The sequence below is a fragment of the Pipistrellus hanaki genome (assembly GCF_964339955.1).
Source record: "Pipistrellus hanaki genome assembly, chromosome: 3".
NCBI lineage: Eukaryota > Metazoa > Chordata > Mammalia > Chiroptera > Vespertilionidae > Pipistrellus > Pipistrellus hanaki.
In genome coordinates, this window is record NC_140505.1 from 83,084,776 (window position 1) to 83,101,751 (window position 16,976).

The 16,976-nt window shown below is 37.2% G+C and overlaps 1 protein-coding gene across 12 annotated transcripts in view; it reads right to left on the bottom strand.

Annotated features, from left to right (window-relative positions):
• Positions 1–6,010: 6,010 nt before the first annotated feature.
• Positions 6,011–16,976, bottom strand: part of ZC3H13 (zinc finger CCCH-type containing 13) — a 95,230-nt gene continuing 84,264 nt past the window's right edge. For all 12 annotated transcript variants that reach the window (XM_084879298.1, XM_084879297.1, XM_084879296.1 and 9 more), the window contains 3 exons: positions 15,145–15,345; positions 13,416–13,579; positions 6,011–7,780 (listed from right to left, as the gene is read on the bottom strand). In XM_084879298.1, the coding sequence (XP_084735424.1) occupies positions 7,610–7,780; positions 13,416–13,579; positions 15,145–15,345 (536 nt within the window). In that variant the 3' untranslated portion in view covers positions 6,011–7,609. The remainder of the gene's footprint in view (positions 7,781–13,415; positions 13,580–15,144; positions 15,346–16,976) is intronic.

Below are 16,976 nucleotides of genomic sequence, written 5' to 3' on the forward strand. Positions count from 1 at the left end.
CAATGGGGGGAAAATAGGTCATACATTCAACAATAAAGATTAACATTAAATTAAGAAGCCACGTGACTGTTGCATGTTCCAGAGTCTAGATGATAATACAGAAATCAATCAGTTCAGCAATTTGGGGGAGGCATTGAAGGGGCAAGGTGGCTTGAGATTCATGTCCGGTGTATTGCTAATTGAACACTAACATCATCAGCATGTCTGGTAGGTTGGACTGACCACCCATCAAGACCTTGCAGTCGCGCAGTTCAAAGTGACAGTATCAAAGAATGTAATAATTTAATAAAAAAATATATTATAAAAAAAATAAAAATAAAGTTTAAAAAAAAAAGAAAAGAAAGAAAAAGAAGAATGCTTCCTTGGGGGTGAGCACGTGAAGGTGCTGAGATGGTGTCTACCGGGAGAGAGCGTGTACCTTCCCCACCCCTAGCCTCTGCCCACTTCCACGTGGCTGTTCCTGAGCTGCATCCTTTATCATGAACTTGAAAGAAACTTACAGACGTTTCCTGCTAAGATGTCAATTTGTGTCTTAGAAAAGCAGAAATACTGTGTAAGATTGAAATAACCCAAATCATCCCAAACTAAGGCATACATAATGAAACAACTTCTAGTACTTCTATAGAAAAAGGACATGTACTTGTAGACATTAGAATATCAGGATTTGAAGCAATTGAGCATGTCTCTGCTAAGAAGACAAATAGCTATTATTAATCCTCCATCATCAGAGTGTATAAATACTAAGAAAAATGGGAGATTGACAAATCAACTGCAGTATCTACAAAAAGTCTTGAAGGCTTGGTGGAAGCATTTTTCCTGGCCCTTTCTGAGTGACAGTATCAAAATGATGGGATGATCATTTCATTAGAAGAAACGAGACAAATCTTGTATAGGTAGTAATTATTCCTATGATCACTTCCAAAAGCAGATAAGCATCTTTTTATTCTGTTTTTGATATATGTGTTTGATAAAACTAGTATTTTTTAATTTTTTAAATTTATTTATTTATTTATTTTGATGGTTAAAAAAAATTGGGTTTTTATTGTTTTTTGCTAAACAATACTAAAAAAAAATTTCAATTATAAGGCAGGGGGTGAATTATTTAATTTTGATCCATTTATTTAATTTAAAAAATAATCGGGAAGATGGGGCTTTTGTGGCCACTGGGGACCCCCATCCTCATTCACAGGGCCCCTAGGCCTTAGCCACTGGACCACTTCCGGCTGTTGCCTCTGGCCCCAATCCATTCTTGGCTTGGCCACTCTGGTTAATGATGGAGCCAGCCCCCAAATTCCCCAGCCTCCTTGTTTGGGTCACTGCTGCCTGGCGGTGGGCCTCACTGCCAGTAGGCCTTACCCCCCCTCCCAACCTGGCCCGTTTCCCTGGCGACCAGCCTTTCTCCTGCTTAGGTCACAACTGCCTGCTCCTCACCTATCCCCGCCCCCTTGTTGACATGACTGGCTTCAGCTGTTCACCTGGCCCCGCCCCTCATTGACTTGAGCACCTTCAGCTCTGGGCCTAGCCACGCCCCCTTGTTCCAGAAACCCCGCCCCTCATTCATTGGACCAATGAGTGAGCAGCACTGGCCAGACTGCCCTGCTCCTCACCTGGGGGCCTACTGCCCCACCTCTGGAAGAGTTGTTTGGTGCCTAAATGCCCTGAGGGCAGAGGGCCTTCTGCTCACTGGTTGCCTCCCACCCAGGGCTCAGGTCCACAAGCAGGGGGAGACCAGCCCCCCTTTTGGACAGCCATGGGCCTCCACGAGCCTCGGACCCCCCGCCCCCCTCCATCGCCACCACCTCGGGGCATCTCGCAAGGGAGAGTTCTGCGACCCCCAGGGCTCTGTCTATGGGCTTGGACATCGGGGAGAGAGCTGTGTCAAGTCCCAGAAATTCACTTTCCACTCTGGGGGCACTGACCCGCCCCTCCTGAGGGTCCCTGTTTTCCCGAAAATAAGACATTGTCTTATGTTAATGTTTGCTCCCAAAAATGCGCTAGGTCTTATTTTCAGGGGTTGTCTTATTTTTCCATGAAGAAGAATACGGTACACATTTATTGTTAAATGAAAATAAAGGGAATTTATTACCTGTACATGGTACGGTAGTACGGTAGTTGTCAACACAAACCAGACAAACTTTGAATTCTATAGTATCAAAAATTTACTCAGTGATTCAATGACAATCACGTCAACATCTTCTGGAACATCATCATAACAATCCAAATCCTGAATTTCCTGGTGAATTTCTTGTGACTCCGTTTCTTAAAGAATCAGTGGACCAGAACTCTCATGTTTAACCTAGGGGGTAGGGGCTTATTTTCGGGGGATGCCTTATATTTCACTCAGAAGGAAACCTGTAAGTAGGTCTTATTTTCAGAAGTTGCTTTATTTTCGTGGAAACAGGGTACTTACTGGTCGCTGCTACACCCAGAAGCCATGCCCACCAGCCATTTGGAGTGAGCATTCAAATTAACCCCACCAAGATGGCTGTGGCCACTGAGCGAGCAGGAGGCTTGGGTTTCACCAGGAATGGAGGAAGCCAAGCTTCCTGCCCAGCCTGGCAGGCCCTGGCCTCCGCTCAAGGCTACAAAGTTTCAATTATAATTATAGAAGATAAATAAATCCCAGATACCAGGGCCTCAGTTTGAGTCACCAGGGGACGTGGCCAGCCTGCAAACTACCACCTCTACCACTAAGGCCTCTCACCCAGACCGCCCCACGCCCCAAGGGAACCCCCACCCTGATCTGGGACACCCTTGAGGGAAATCCAGCTGTCCCCCACCTGTGAACCAGGCCTCTATCCTATCTAATAAAAGAGTAATATACAAATTGACTGTCACTTCAACACATGAGATGGCTGCCCCCATGTGGACGCAAGATGGCCACTACAAGATGGCCAGCAGAGGAGGGCAGTTGTGGGCCATTAGGCCAGTAGGGGAATGTAGTTGGGAGGCACCAGGCCTGCAAGAGAGGGCAGTTGTGGGTGATCAGGGTAGCAAAGGAGAGCAGTTTGAAGCAACCAGGCCTGCAAGGGAGGGCAGTTGGGGGTGATCAAGCTGCAGGAGAGGGCAGTTAGGGGTGACCAGGCAGGCAGAGGAGGAAAGTTGGGGATGACTGGACCTGCAGGGAAGGACAGTTAAGGGCAATCAGGCTGGCAGGGTAGTGGTTAATTGATCAGGCTGCCATCAGAAGCGGTTAGGGGCAATCAGGAAGGCAGGCAGGTGAGCAGTTGGGAGCAATCAGTACTGGATTGTGAGAGGGATCCCAGATTAGAGAGGGTGCAGGCTGGGCTATGGGACACACCCACCAGTGCATGAATTTCATGCATAGGGTCTCTTGTAATTATATAAGACGATAGAGACCTGGTGCACAGCATTTGTGCACTTGGTGTAGGGGGCATCCGTCAGCCAGGCCTGTGCCCTCTTGCAATGTGGGACCCCTTGGGAGCTGGCTTAAGCTGGCAGGTGGACATCCCGAAAAGGGTCCTTAGCACTGCCTCAGGGTGGTAGAGGGTCCTGTCACCACCTCTGTGCTCATCAGCTGTGAGCCCGGCTTCTGGCTGAGTGGTGCTCCCTCTGTGGGAATGCACTGACCACCATGGTGCAGCTCCTGTATCGAGTGTCTGCCCCCTGGTGGTCAGTACGCATCACAGTGACCAGTCATTCCACCGTTCAGTTGATTTGCATATTAGGGTTTTATTATATAGAATAATAAATTTTAAAGAAAAGCTATAACAAGAGATAGGAAAGGACACTGCTTAGTGATAAGAAGAACATTTTAACAAAACCGGTATTAGCCTTGTAAACATTTACACACCCAATGTAGAAGCACCTAAATTTATAAAGCAAATATTGATGAACATAAAAAGATAAATCAATAGTATTATAGTAATTGTAGGGGAATTTAATACCCCACTGATATGAATAGATCATTCAGAGAAAATCCACAAGAAACAGTGGCCTTAAATAGCACATAGACCAGATAGATTTAATTGATATTTTTAGAGCATTTCATCACAAATCATCAGAATATACATTCTTTACAACCACACATAGAATATTTTTTAGGTAGACCAAATATTGGGCCACAAAAGAAGTCTCAATAAGTTTAAGATCACTGAAATCACATCAAGTATCTTCTCTGACCACGAAAGTATAAGCCTAGAAATTAATTACAAAGAAAAGAACCCCTGAAAAACACAAACATGTGGAAAGCTAAATGACATGTTACTAAACAATGAATAGGTTAACAATGAGATCAAGAGATAAAAAAATCCATAAAATATATTAAAAAAAAGAGATAAATAAAAATATACCATGAGCAAAGGAAAATGAAAACCTAACAATCCAAAAATATTAGACACAGCAAAAGCTATACTAAGGGAAATTTATAACAATACAGGCCTACTATAAGAAACAAGAAATACCTCAAGTAAAAAATCTAACCTTAGCCCTAGCTGGTGTGCTCACCCCAAACCAGTATTATATGAAATGCTGAAAAGTATTCTTTAAGAAGAGGAAGAAAAAGGTAAAGATAAGAATTATGGAAAACACATACATATCAACAAGTGAATCTAAAAATCAAATAAAAATTCTGATGAACAGAATAATCTGGTGAATATAATAGAATCGGGGCATAGAGAGTGGACTGACAATTCTTGGGGGTAAAAGGGTGTGGGGGTGCAGGAATAGACTGGACAAAAACCGTACACTTATGGATGAGGACAATTGCGGGGGGAGGTGCTGTAAGGGCATGGGGTGGGATGGGAGCCATGTGGAGGGGAGCTATGGGGTGAGAAAAGAGGAACTGTAATAATCTGAAAAATAAGATTTATTATTAATTAAAAAAAAAAAGGTATTAAGTAACTGAGGAGACAGACATCAGGGAGGGGAAAGCCATCAGACAAGAGAAAGTGGGTGCAGGTGGAGCTGTGCCGTTTGAGGGTCAGGAGCCCCTGTATCTCTGAAGGAAGAGGATGGGAATGACTAACTTTATGACTATATTGTAGACTAGAGGCCAGGTGCATGAGACTGGTGCACGGGCAGGGGGCGGGGCGGGGAGGAGAGGGGGATTAGTCCCTCAGCATAGCCTGTGCCCTTGCCGTCCGGGACCCCTTGGGAGATGTCCACCTGCCGGCTTACACCCGATTTCCCCAGGGACCTCGCCTAGGCCGGCTGCCAGACATTCCTCTCGCAGTCTGGAACCGCTTGCTCCTTGCTGCCCACCTGAAGCGGAGGCAGGAGAGGCTCCCATCGCCAGGGCTGCTCTCGCCAGCTGTGAGCCGGGCCAGCCACAAGCCCGGCTTTTGGCTGAGAGGAGCTCCCCCTGTGGGAGTGCAGACCACCAGGGGCAACTCCAGCACTGAGCAGCTGGCCCCTGGTGGTTAGTGCGCGTCAGAGCAAGCATTTGTTCAGTCGCTCGATTCGCGTATTAGAGTTTTATTGTATAGGATGGTGCTGGCTTAGACTGTTATATGTTCAATCTTGTCTTTCTGGCTAAAACTAAACAATTATTGAGCACAGAGGTGTCTTTTATGCTAATTATGTTCCACTCAACACCTTACATGTACTAAAACCTTGAACATAGTGGTTTCCCAGGCATGTAAACTGATTGGTAGCATTTCATTACATAGGTGTCCCCAAAACATGTATACACACAATGTCTGTAGACTGTATTACATTTTGAAAATAAAATGTATTTTAATAAACATCGCCTTTATAATTGGCCAAAAAATATTATGACTAGGGAAATAAAGGAATGGTTGTAAAATTTTCTTTCACAACATAAAAAGATATTAAAACTGAAAAGGAAACAAATTTTGAGTATAAGGCAAACTTAACTGCAGATATGAGAGGGCTAAGTCCTGATAACTATGTCCACAGTAATTTGAAAATATCATTATGTCAAAAATAGATTTAGCCTCCCCAAAACCATAGCCTAACCTAGCCAATTTCTACTGAATGTGTATTGCTTTGGCACCATCGTAAGGTCAAAAAATTGTAAGTTGAATAATTTAAGTCAGAGACCATATGTACACAGTTTTTATTCTATAAATAAATAACTTGAGAAATAAAGTCAGTACACAAAAGAGAAAAACCACTTTTGCTATATTTCACAATTCTGAGAACTAGAATTAGAAGTTTTAGAATTTTAAAATCTTTATACTACAGAGCACAATATTGCCCACTATAATAAGTTCCATTCTCCAGTCATTAAATTTTTTTTTTTACCTTTTTTTTCTTTATTCAAAATGTTTATTAAATGGAAAAGGAAACTAGATCAAGAAAATAAATTATTTTGTTTGAAATTGTTCTTATATATGCTTTCAGAGTCATTTAAATAATAAGACCATTTCCTTTGCACAAATTAAATTCACATAAATGTTTCTTGAAATGAACAGAAACTTTGTTACCTTTGGAGAAGAGGACACAAAACTTCTGATACAGGTATCATAGGCTTAGTTTTAACAAAAAACTATGAGGCAATGACCAAATTACAATTTTGATTGGTTTGCTTTATTGTTATTATTTCTATCTCCCCCAAAACTCTGCAGCATAGAGCCTATTTCAAATTCTTCCAACAGTCTACTTCATGAGTTACATGTGTACATACTGAATAAAGCAGATATACTGTGATTTTTAAGAAGTAAATCACTTTATATATTATAGGCTAGAGGCAGTTCAATGTAATGAGGTTCTTATTCTGAAAAATCTGATGGCAATATTTTAAAGCTCAGATTACAAAGGTTTATTAGCTCTTGGCTTGTTTCAAATGTTACTGAGCTATACTTGAAACACATCTTCAACTCCACATTATTTATAGCTGTCCAATTATAAGGACTTCAGCAGTAAAATATGTGAAGTATGAAGAAGCATGTAATGTTGGTGACGAATGCTTCAGAACTCCAGGAATAAGGTTACCAAAAAGCAAAGTAAATCTAGAACAAGGAAAGGGAAGAAGGTACATTTATTTAAAATAAAAATAGCAGACAATCTCTGATAATAAACAAAACCATTTATATTCCAGTACATTCAATATACATTGTAACAATGCATATATATTTAAAAAAGCCAAAAACCCAGTAACTTTATTAGAACTTTAGAAAGAAAAAAAAGTATTTTGACCCCCCCCCACCCCCCTACCCCCCCGAGGTCTGCCCACAAACACAGCATGCTGGATCTGCGTGCCCTTTCAATGTTCTGTACAGCACGGTACTGCACAATGTGTGCGTTCCTTCTGTAAATACAGTTTTGAATATAGTTGCAGTTTCCTTAGGGATGATCCAGAACATGTGAGTGGTTCCATTTAATAAAAATCTTCATAGGCTGGAAGAGCAGTGACAACCGTTTTCCTCGGTTTTAACAAAACGTACAAAATAAACTACTAAATCTAGATGCTTTCACATTATTTTGCATGAGTATTAAGTACAGTGTAAAATCTCGAGTTAGCCAAAACTAACGTTCTTTAAACTTTACATCAAAGTTTTTCTTCATTTTTTTAGCATGGCTGATAAATGTTTTCTGTCACTCACTACTAATGCTTGTGAAACCAAAGAACTTTGAAAAAGAATATGCAGTGATGAAGATCCAAAAATGTCACTGAACTTCAGTCTTAAGATACACACAGTTCCTGTTGGACAATGGACTGTGAGAGTTTACTATCTTCAGTCTTTTCGTGTCCTGGGGCATGGCAAGTAGTCTTCCGCTTAAATAATCTCAGACTCAATCGTAATAATTCATTGTCTACCATTGGAGTACTCGTGTAAGCTTGTTTTACCGTGCCCTATTTGGAGAAAACAGAACAAAACAAAAAAAATGTACATTAGTCGACAATAAAAAAGATTAACTTCTAACAAAAATATAGAAGTTATAAAAAATTAGTTGTATTAGGTATTTAACAGTACAATTAAGAAATGTTTTCAGACTTGAGAAATCTTATGAAAGAAAGCAATCTTTATTTATTTATTTTTTATTGATTTCAGAGAAGGAAAGGGAGATAGAAACATCAATGATGAGAGAGAATCATTGATCAGCTGCCTCCTGCACATCCTCTTCTGGGGATCGAACCCACAACCTGGGCAAGTGTCCTGACTGGGATCGAATTGTGACCTCCTGGTTTACGGGCTGATGCTCAACCATCGAGCCACACCAGCCAGGCAAGAAAGCAATCTTTAGAGGGCACGTGGTCTAACTTCTTACCTAATGTAGGAATCTTCCCTGACAAGTAACGGACTAGTGTTTACTTCATTTCTAATGAGGAAAAAACAGAACAAAACCCACCACACTGTACAATCTAAGCTGAACAGTACTACTTCTTCTATATGTTGAAATAAAAATCTCTTTTATGGAGCCATACACTAACTCAATCTTACTTTTTCATGATAAGCTTTTAATTCTCTAAAGAGAAGCACTAAACCTTCTACACTCCTCACTGATAAGTTAATGCTCCATAAGATGTGGGCTCTAGAACTGAATTAAGTCTCCCTTGAACTAAAATGTATATCTCCATTACAGTAACTTAAAGCTACATTAGCATTTTTTGGAAGTTATTGTTATAAAATTTTGTTATGTTTATGTTCTCCAACCATGTGCATAATGAAGTAAAGTTTGAATATCTCCAGCCTTCTGCCATTTATTTTTTTTGCTAGGATCCTTAAAGGTACAGTGCATTCTTTGATCACATTTACATTTATAAAAATATAGGAAAACTGACTTTTTATGCATAGTTCTGTGAATTATTACTCATGCAAAATCATGACCACAGAGACATTTCATCACTGAAAAAGACTCCCTTTGTTGCCTCCTTGTATTCACACCCTCTTTAATCCTTAAACCTTGACAAATAATAAGTATCTTGTTATTGTTCCAGAACATCTTATAAATGGAATCATACAGAATATATGATCTTTTAAAATTAGTTTCTTTCACTTCATCATAATGCCTTTGAAATTTTTCCATGTTGTTGATAGTACTAAAGGCCTGGTTATTTATTACCAATTAGTAAATCACTGTATGGAGGTGCTACTGTTTATGCATTAGCCAGTTCAACAACACTGGGCTTATTTCTAATTTTGGAGATTATAAATAGAGCTGCTATAAACTTTTATGAAAAGGTTTTTATATGAATGTAAATTTCATTAAACACACACACACGTTTTTATTGATTTTTAGATAGAGAGGGAGAGAAACATAGAGATATTGATGAGAGAGAAACATCTATCAGCTGCCTCCTGCATGCCCCTATTGGGTATTGAGCCTGAATCCCAGGCATGTGACCTGACTGGGAATCGAACCAGTGAACTCTTGATGCATGTGAAGATGCTCAATCCACTGGGCAACACTGGCCAGACAAGTTTTCATTTTCTAAGGTAAATATATAGCAGCGGGATTGTTAAGTATACATTTACCCTTATAAGAAATAATGAAACTCTCTTCTAAAATAGCTCTACCATTTTGTATTGTCACTAGCAATACATTCTGCATTCTCACCAATTTTTTTTTTTTTTTTTTAGCTATTTGTAATAGGTTGTTGATAATATCTGATTGAAGTTGTAACTGCATTCCCTAAAGCTAATGATGTTAAACATCTTTTCATGGCTTATCAGACATTTCATATATCCTCTCTAATGAAGTGTTTACTCATCTTTAACCCACTAAAAAAATTGGGTTGCTTGTTTCTTACTGTTAATTGTTGAGTTCTTTATATATTCTGGATACAAGTTCTTTTTCAAAATGTGATTTGCAAATATTTTCTTCCAGTATACTTGTCTTTACATTATCTGTTACAGAATAAAAATTTTAAACTTTCAAAATCAATTATCTCAAAATAAAAAAGTTTTAATTAAAAAACAACAACGGCTTTTAAAACTCCCTCTAGTTGACTGGTAATAAGTGTGTGGGTCTCTTTCGGGATTCTGTTTTGTTCCATTGATCCAAGTATCTATTCCTTCACTAATACCACACCATTTTGAGTGCTGTGGCTTTATTTATTTATTTAATTTATTTATTTATAAAAATCTGAACACTAAAGATTAAAAAAAAAAAAAGAAGAAGAGTGCTGTGGCTTTATAGTAAATCTTAAAATAGGGTAGTGTGCGTCTTTCCAACTTTATTAATCTTTTGTTCATCTTTAAAAATTATTTTGGCTATTCTAGTCGCTTTGACTTCCCATGTAAATTTTAGAATCAGCTTGTCTATCTCCACAAAAAAACCCCGCTGGAGTTTTTACTAGAACTGTGTTAAATCTGTGTATCAGCTTAGGAAGAATCACAATCTTAACTATATGGAGTCTTCCAATCTATAAATACAATATTTCTCTTCAGTTATTAGTCTCCTTTGATTTTTCACGTCAGTGTTTTATAGTTTTTAGCACACAGATCCTGAACATTTGGTTAGATTTATACTTAAGCACTGCTTTTTGGGGGGAGCTGTTGAAAAGGGCAATTTTGTTTTCATTTCAGATCCTACATACAGAAATGCAATTGCTTTTTGCATCCTATTTGTATCCTTATTATCTTACTTATAAGTTCTAAGAATATTTTTTAGTAAATTACTTTAGACCTTTTATATAGGCAGTTGTCTGTGATTAAGACAGTTTTGTTTTCTTTCCAATCTGTATGCTTTTATTTCTTTTTCTGCCACTACAACTTGCACTACAATGTTGAATAGGGGTGGTGAGCCTCCTTGCCTTACTCCTGATCTCTGAGGGAAATCTTTCAAACTTTTACCATTAACCTGTTAACCGGGGAGTTCCCTTTAATTATGTAACGTACAACGGGCGCATACTCTTTCACTAGGACATGTCAGTACGTCATGCCCAGTGGACGTAATTTTATATTATTATTTTTTTATTTATACTTAAATATTACTATGTTAACTAAGGTTTTTTTGTAGATATTCTTTATAAGGTTAAGACTCCTTCTTATTCTAGCTAGTTGAGAATTTTTACTGTAAAGGAATGCTAAATTTTGTCAAATTTTTTTTCCTGCATCAACTGATATTGTCATATATTTTTTCAAGTTTAAAATAGTAAACCAGCCTTTCATTCAAAGATAATGCACACTAGGTTGTGGTGTCATATTCTTTTTATACATTGCTAAATTTGATGTCTTATCATATTTGAGGATTTTTTTTTTTCATATTTGAGGATTTTTATGTCCATGTTCATGAGAGATATTGATCTGCAGTTTTCTTCACTTACGATGTTTCTGACTGATTGCAATATCAGAGTTTTTCTGGCCTCATAAAATGAGTTGGAAAGTATTTCTGCCTCTTCAGATTTCTTAAGAAATTGTACAGAATTGGTGTTAATTTTTTCCTTAATGTTTAGTAGATTTTGCCAGTGAAACCATCTGGGACTGCAGATTTTCTTCTCAGGTTTTGAACTACAAATTCAATAATAATAATAATAATAATAATAATAATAATAATAATAATGGCATACTAGAGGAGGAAAACAGGGAACGTTACAGACTATTTTTTATTTACAGACTATTTTTTAATAAAAAGGGGCAGGCCCTGGCCAGGTGGCTCAGTTGACTGGAGTGTCACCCATACACCAAAAGAGGTTGCAAGTTCAATTCCAGGGCAGAGAATAAACCTAGGTTATGAGTTTGATCCTTGGTGGGGGCACGTATGGGAGGCAACAAATCTATGTCTCTCTCCCTCTATCTCTGTCTCTCTCTCTCATCAATAAAAACATACCCTCAGGTGAGAAGAAAATAAAGAGTAAATAAAAAGATACACAATTTTGATTAGATTAAAATCCATAGAGTCTTTCTCAAGTGGGGTTCCTTATATGGACTAAACAAAAAATAATTTGAGTGATTGTTTCTCATTTAAATACCAAGGATGATATAACTATTACCATTTTAGATGCATAAGAAATTGATTCAGCCTTAGCCAGTTGCTCAGTGGATAAAGCGTTGGCCCATGGACTTAAGGGTCAAAGATTTGATTGCAACACCTTGGTTGCAAGCTTATCACCAGCCCGGTTGGGGGATTCTTCCCTTCAATCAATGTTTCTCACATTGATATTTCTCTCTGTCTCTCCCTCTCCCTCCCACCCTCATTAAAAAATCGATGGAGCCCAGCTGGCATGGCTCAGTGGTTTAGTGTTGACCTATGAACTAGGAGGTCACAGTTTGATTCTCAGTCAGGGCATATGCCAGGTTGCTAGCTTGATCCCCAGTGTGGGGCATACAGGAGGCAGCCAATCAATGAATGATTCTTTCTCATCACTGATGTTTCTCTCCCTCTCTCCTCCCGCTCTCCTTTCCTTTCTGAAATCAATAAAATATATTTTTAAAAAAACAATGAAAAAAATATCCTCGGGTGAGAATTAAAAAAAAAAAAGGAGAAGAAGTTGACTCAGTATATACAGATTTAGGGCACTAGCACTTGATTTTCACAGAGAAATTTCCAGTAGAGGAAGGCTGCAAGGAGAGATGAGCACTTAAGCAAAGGGATAAAGAGTACTAGGTATATACCGAAATGGGAGTGCAAAGGAGAATACTGTAGCAACTCTGTCGAAAGTAATTTTCAATCAGGTCTTAAGCAGAGAAGAATTTTAAATTTTCCAATTCCTTATATCTGTTTCCATTTTAACATTTAGAGATTAATTCATTCCTCTCTTTCTTATAAATGTAATGTCCTCCATAAATCTGAGTACTTTCTTTAACTAAGTATCCTTTATTTAGCAATGCTTTCCTTAATGTTTTCAAGTAGAAAGTTAACAAATTAAATGTTTATCTAAATTTTTAGGATCAACTCTCTTTTGTCACACTGCCCATGCCCACCAAATCACATCCCCAAATTAAAATCCCAGTTTCTTAGTTTCAAAAAGTCTAAAATATTTTCAATTTCTTATGACCAGATCCCTTTTCAATCTAAACTAATTTCTATTTCTCTCATATTTCAATTCCTTTTATTCTTCTCAAGTAAATGCTTACATATAATCACTTGTATTTATTTCCCTCTCTTCCAACTTGATACACTGTCATAAATAATATTTCTATAAATATTCTCACCATATTCTGGGTAATATTTTTCCTTAACCCTCAATTTAAATAAATTTCTAGGTTTGTTTTTTTTTTACAGAGAGGAAGAGAGAGAGATAGAGAGCTAGAAACATTGATGAGAGAGAAACACCGATCAGCTGCCTCTTGCACACCCCCTACTGGGGATGTGCCCGCAACCAAGGTACATGCCCTTGACCGGAATCGGAACCTGGGACCTTTCAGTGCACAGACCGACGCTCTACCACTGAGCCAAACCAGTCTCGGCAATTTCTAGTATGTTTTATTATCTAAAGAAACTTTTTCACAATGAAATGAAAAATATTTAAAGCAATCAAATGAAAGGCATATAATTCACAACACTCAACAAACACTTTGCAATTTGTACCAAAATAATAATACCTTCTCATTTTTAACAAGCTGCTTTCGGATTGCAGAATCCCGTCTGAAGCATAACGCTTTACAACATGGCCCAAGATTACTAAGAAGACTCGCTCTTTCTTCTTTTCGTAGTAATGCAGCCATATTGAGAGCCCCCAAATCATGTTCAAAAAGATTGCCTGCATCTTTTAAAAACCAAAAACACACATTAAGTTTTCCTAAAATATAAAAATAATACCAACTGCTTAGTTACCAACATTGATGAAAATTATTTTATATTAAAGGCAATATATTTTCTGTGGAAGTCATTCAATGTAGTTTTGTTGCAAGATAGGGAAATATTATTTCCTTATATTTCCAATGATTCTCTCTCTTATATTCAGCATCATATGTCAGCTCTCTAAAGCAATCATAGCAAAATACAGGACTGACTGGTAATGAACAGTCAAATCCCTCTCTACAGTGTGCATTTTCATTATTGAGAGTAAGCCAAGGTCAAACTGTACTAGTATATTATAGTTAGCAAAATTAAACTAAATTTTAACATAAAATGCCATTTGTAAGTCACAGGAGTCAATAACTTCAGAGGTGGATAAGACCTTAGGGGTTTCATTTCATCATTTTTGTTCATAGGAGTTACTTGCTTAAGATCACAGAGCAACCAAAAATGGTAGAAAGAGTAGAACAATAACCTAAGACTTTGATCACCTGTCAGGCTATACATACTCACAATTATAATTTATATATGTTTCATATACATTTCTATGTTTACTGAAAAATATTAAAATCAAGAGTTTTACTGATTATATTAGCAGCTGAAAGAAAGGACATGGATTCATAAAATTCTTAAAAACATTTTTTATATTAATAAAAAGCTTAATTCTTTTAACTAAACTTGTTTATTCTCATGAACATTATATAAGAGTAAATAATGTTACTTTCATCTTTTATCTCCTTTCCACATGCCCTCCTCATTTTGGTCTTGATAAGGTCTATAATCAATGTGATAAAATAGTTTCAAATTAAAGAGTAGCAGTTAATATTTACTGAGTGCTACAACATATCAGGAACTGTTCTAAGTATTTTACTTGTAATAACTCATATGCTCCTCCTACCAATCATATGCAGTTGGTGGTGTCATTGTTCCCAGCTTAAGATGGTGACACTAACACAGAGATGGAACAACAGCTAGTAAGTGCTGCGTCTATTGGAATCCAGACCATTTGGCCCAGAGACCCAGTTTCTAACAACTTGGTTCAAGGTTCAACCTACAAAACTGTATTTGGGTAGAATTCCCCATATCCCAGAAAAAAGGATTGCCAAGACATCCAATTTGCTTAGATAAGGAGATATCTAGTCTTCTCCCATAGGCTCTGCTTCATTTAGCCCTGGTTAAACCGCTGAGTATTTTGTTCAAAGTAATTCTGATATAGAAAGATAATTATACTATTTTTACAACTTTTCTATGAGCTTAAGTTTTTATCAAAATAAATTTTTAAAAGAAATTCTCGGGGGATAAAGACACATATATAATACCTTAATCAATCAATAAATTAAAATGCAAAAAAAAAATTCTCACCATGAGAATTAAATAATGAATAAGTGATTCCTCAAAAAAAAAGAAAAGGAAAAAGAAAAAAAGAGAGATATACGCAATATTATTAATGCTACATAAAAAGAACATAATCCTTTTTAAAGGCATCTTAGTATTTATCACACATAGTGTTCAATCAAAGTAGACTAGAATTACCTTTGGGTTTTTCTAAGAGTCTCTGACATGTTTCTTTGACTTTAGTAAAGAGTTCAGAACCTGCCAGCTTTTTAGAAATCCCAACTCTCAGCATAACAGCTCCGGGTGTGAATTTTAAGAGTGCAGCCCCCGGCTCTCGTGGTTCTTTTGGATGCTTTGGCATAAGACCAGACCAATCCACATCGATCACATCTAATGGATCTGTAAAAAGTTACACAACAAGACTATTTTTATACCAAGAAATAGTATTCTTGTTATCTAGAGAGAAATATAAATTGCAAAATATGAAAAACCATTAAATAATACTTTAAACCAAAACGCCATATTCTTAAGATAAAGCTTTCTATAAATCCTCATATTTAGAATCTTTACAAAAAAAACAACAAAACTTTTTAACCAAAAGAAAACAGGCAAGCAAACAAAAACCCAAACAAACTCATTCCTACAAATTGCTTGAGAGATCCCAATGAAAGAATTCCATTATTTCACAAAGAATAATAGGTCTGACATTTTAAAACTTGGTATCAGACTCCTTTCACAAGTTAAATGTAGGAATCTATTTTGCATTCATGTGCACATACACATGCATGCACACAAATTTTACTTCTTATTTTTTATTTATTTTTTAAATGTATGTCCACATTGGAATTATATTTATTATTATTTTTTAATATATTTTATCGATTTTGTACAGAGAGGAAGGGGGAGAGATAGAGAGTTAGAAACATAGATGAGAGAGAGTCTTCGATCAGCTGCCTCTTGCACACCCCCTACTGGGGATATGCCCGCAACCAAGGTACATGCCCTTGACCGGAATCGAACCCGGGACCCTTCAGTCCCCAAGCCGATGCTCTATCCATTGAGCCAAACCGGTCTCGGCAAATTTTACTTTTTAAAAACAAATAATTCATTATGAAATTACTTAATAATTCGGGCATTTGCTTTTATAAGTATTAAGAACAAATAATCCATCTATAATAAGAAGTAGTTGAGCAAATTAATAAAATATTGTTCTATTTAGAAATACACAGTAGCCAGTAATAAAGATAATAATCATATCTTCTATATTAGTAAAAAGAAATTGTGAAATATAAGAGCAAATTAAAAAAAAAAATCAAGCCAGGACTGGTTTGGCTCAATGGATAGAGCGTCGGCTTGGGGACTGAAGGGTCCCGGGTTCGATTCCGGTCAAGGGCATGTACCTTGGTTGCGGGCATATTCCCAGTAGGGGGTGAGCAAGAGGCAGCTGATCGATGACTCTCTCTCATCGATGTTTCTAACTCTCTCTCTCCCTTCCTCTCTGTATAAAATCAATAAAATATATTAAAAAAAAAATCAAATGTAATATTCTCATTCTCAGACAAAGCAAAGACCCTACTATGATTAAAAACAAACTCCAAAACTTTTTATTAACAACCAGACTAAATGGGGTGATTGATTCAGTCAACAGAGTAAGATCTGGCAAGGTATAAAGTGGTGTAAGTGAAAATAATTACTGAATTTAAAAATTGTAGAGATATAGAAATAGTGCTCAAATATAATTTCAACTTTTATAAATTTCTGAACATTCATTTCCAAAGTTGGTTTATGGCACCACAGTTGTGAAGCTCTATATCACATACCTACTATCTAGAATACTGCCAGGAAATCAGGACTATTTGGCTAGATTCCAAGTTATATAAAATATAAACTCTGAAAAGGAAATCTTACAATTTTGCTATTTTAAATGAGGCCTTTCCCAATTCAAAGGCAAAGTCTACTTAAAAATGAATACAGCATTTTTATTGACTATAATTATTGACAATTACTACAATTTTCATTTTATTGGACTG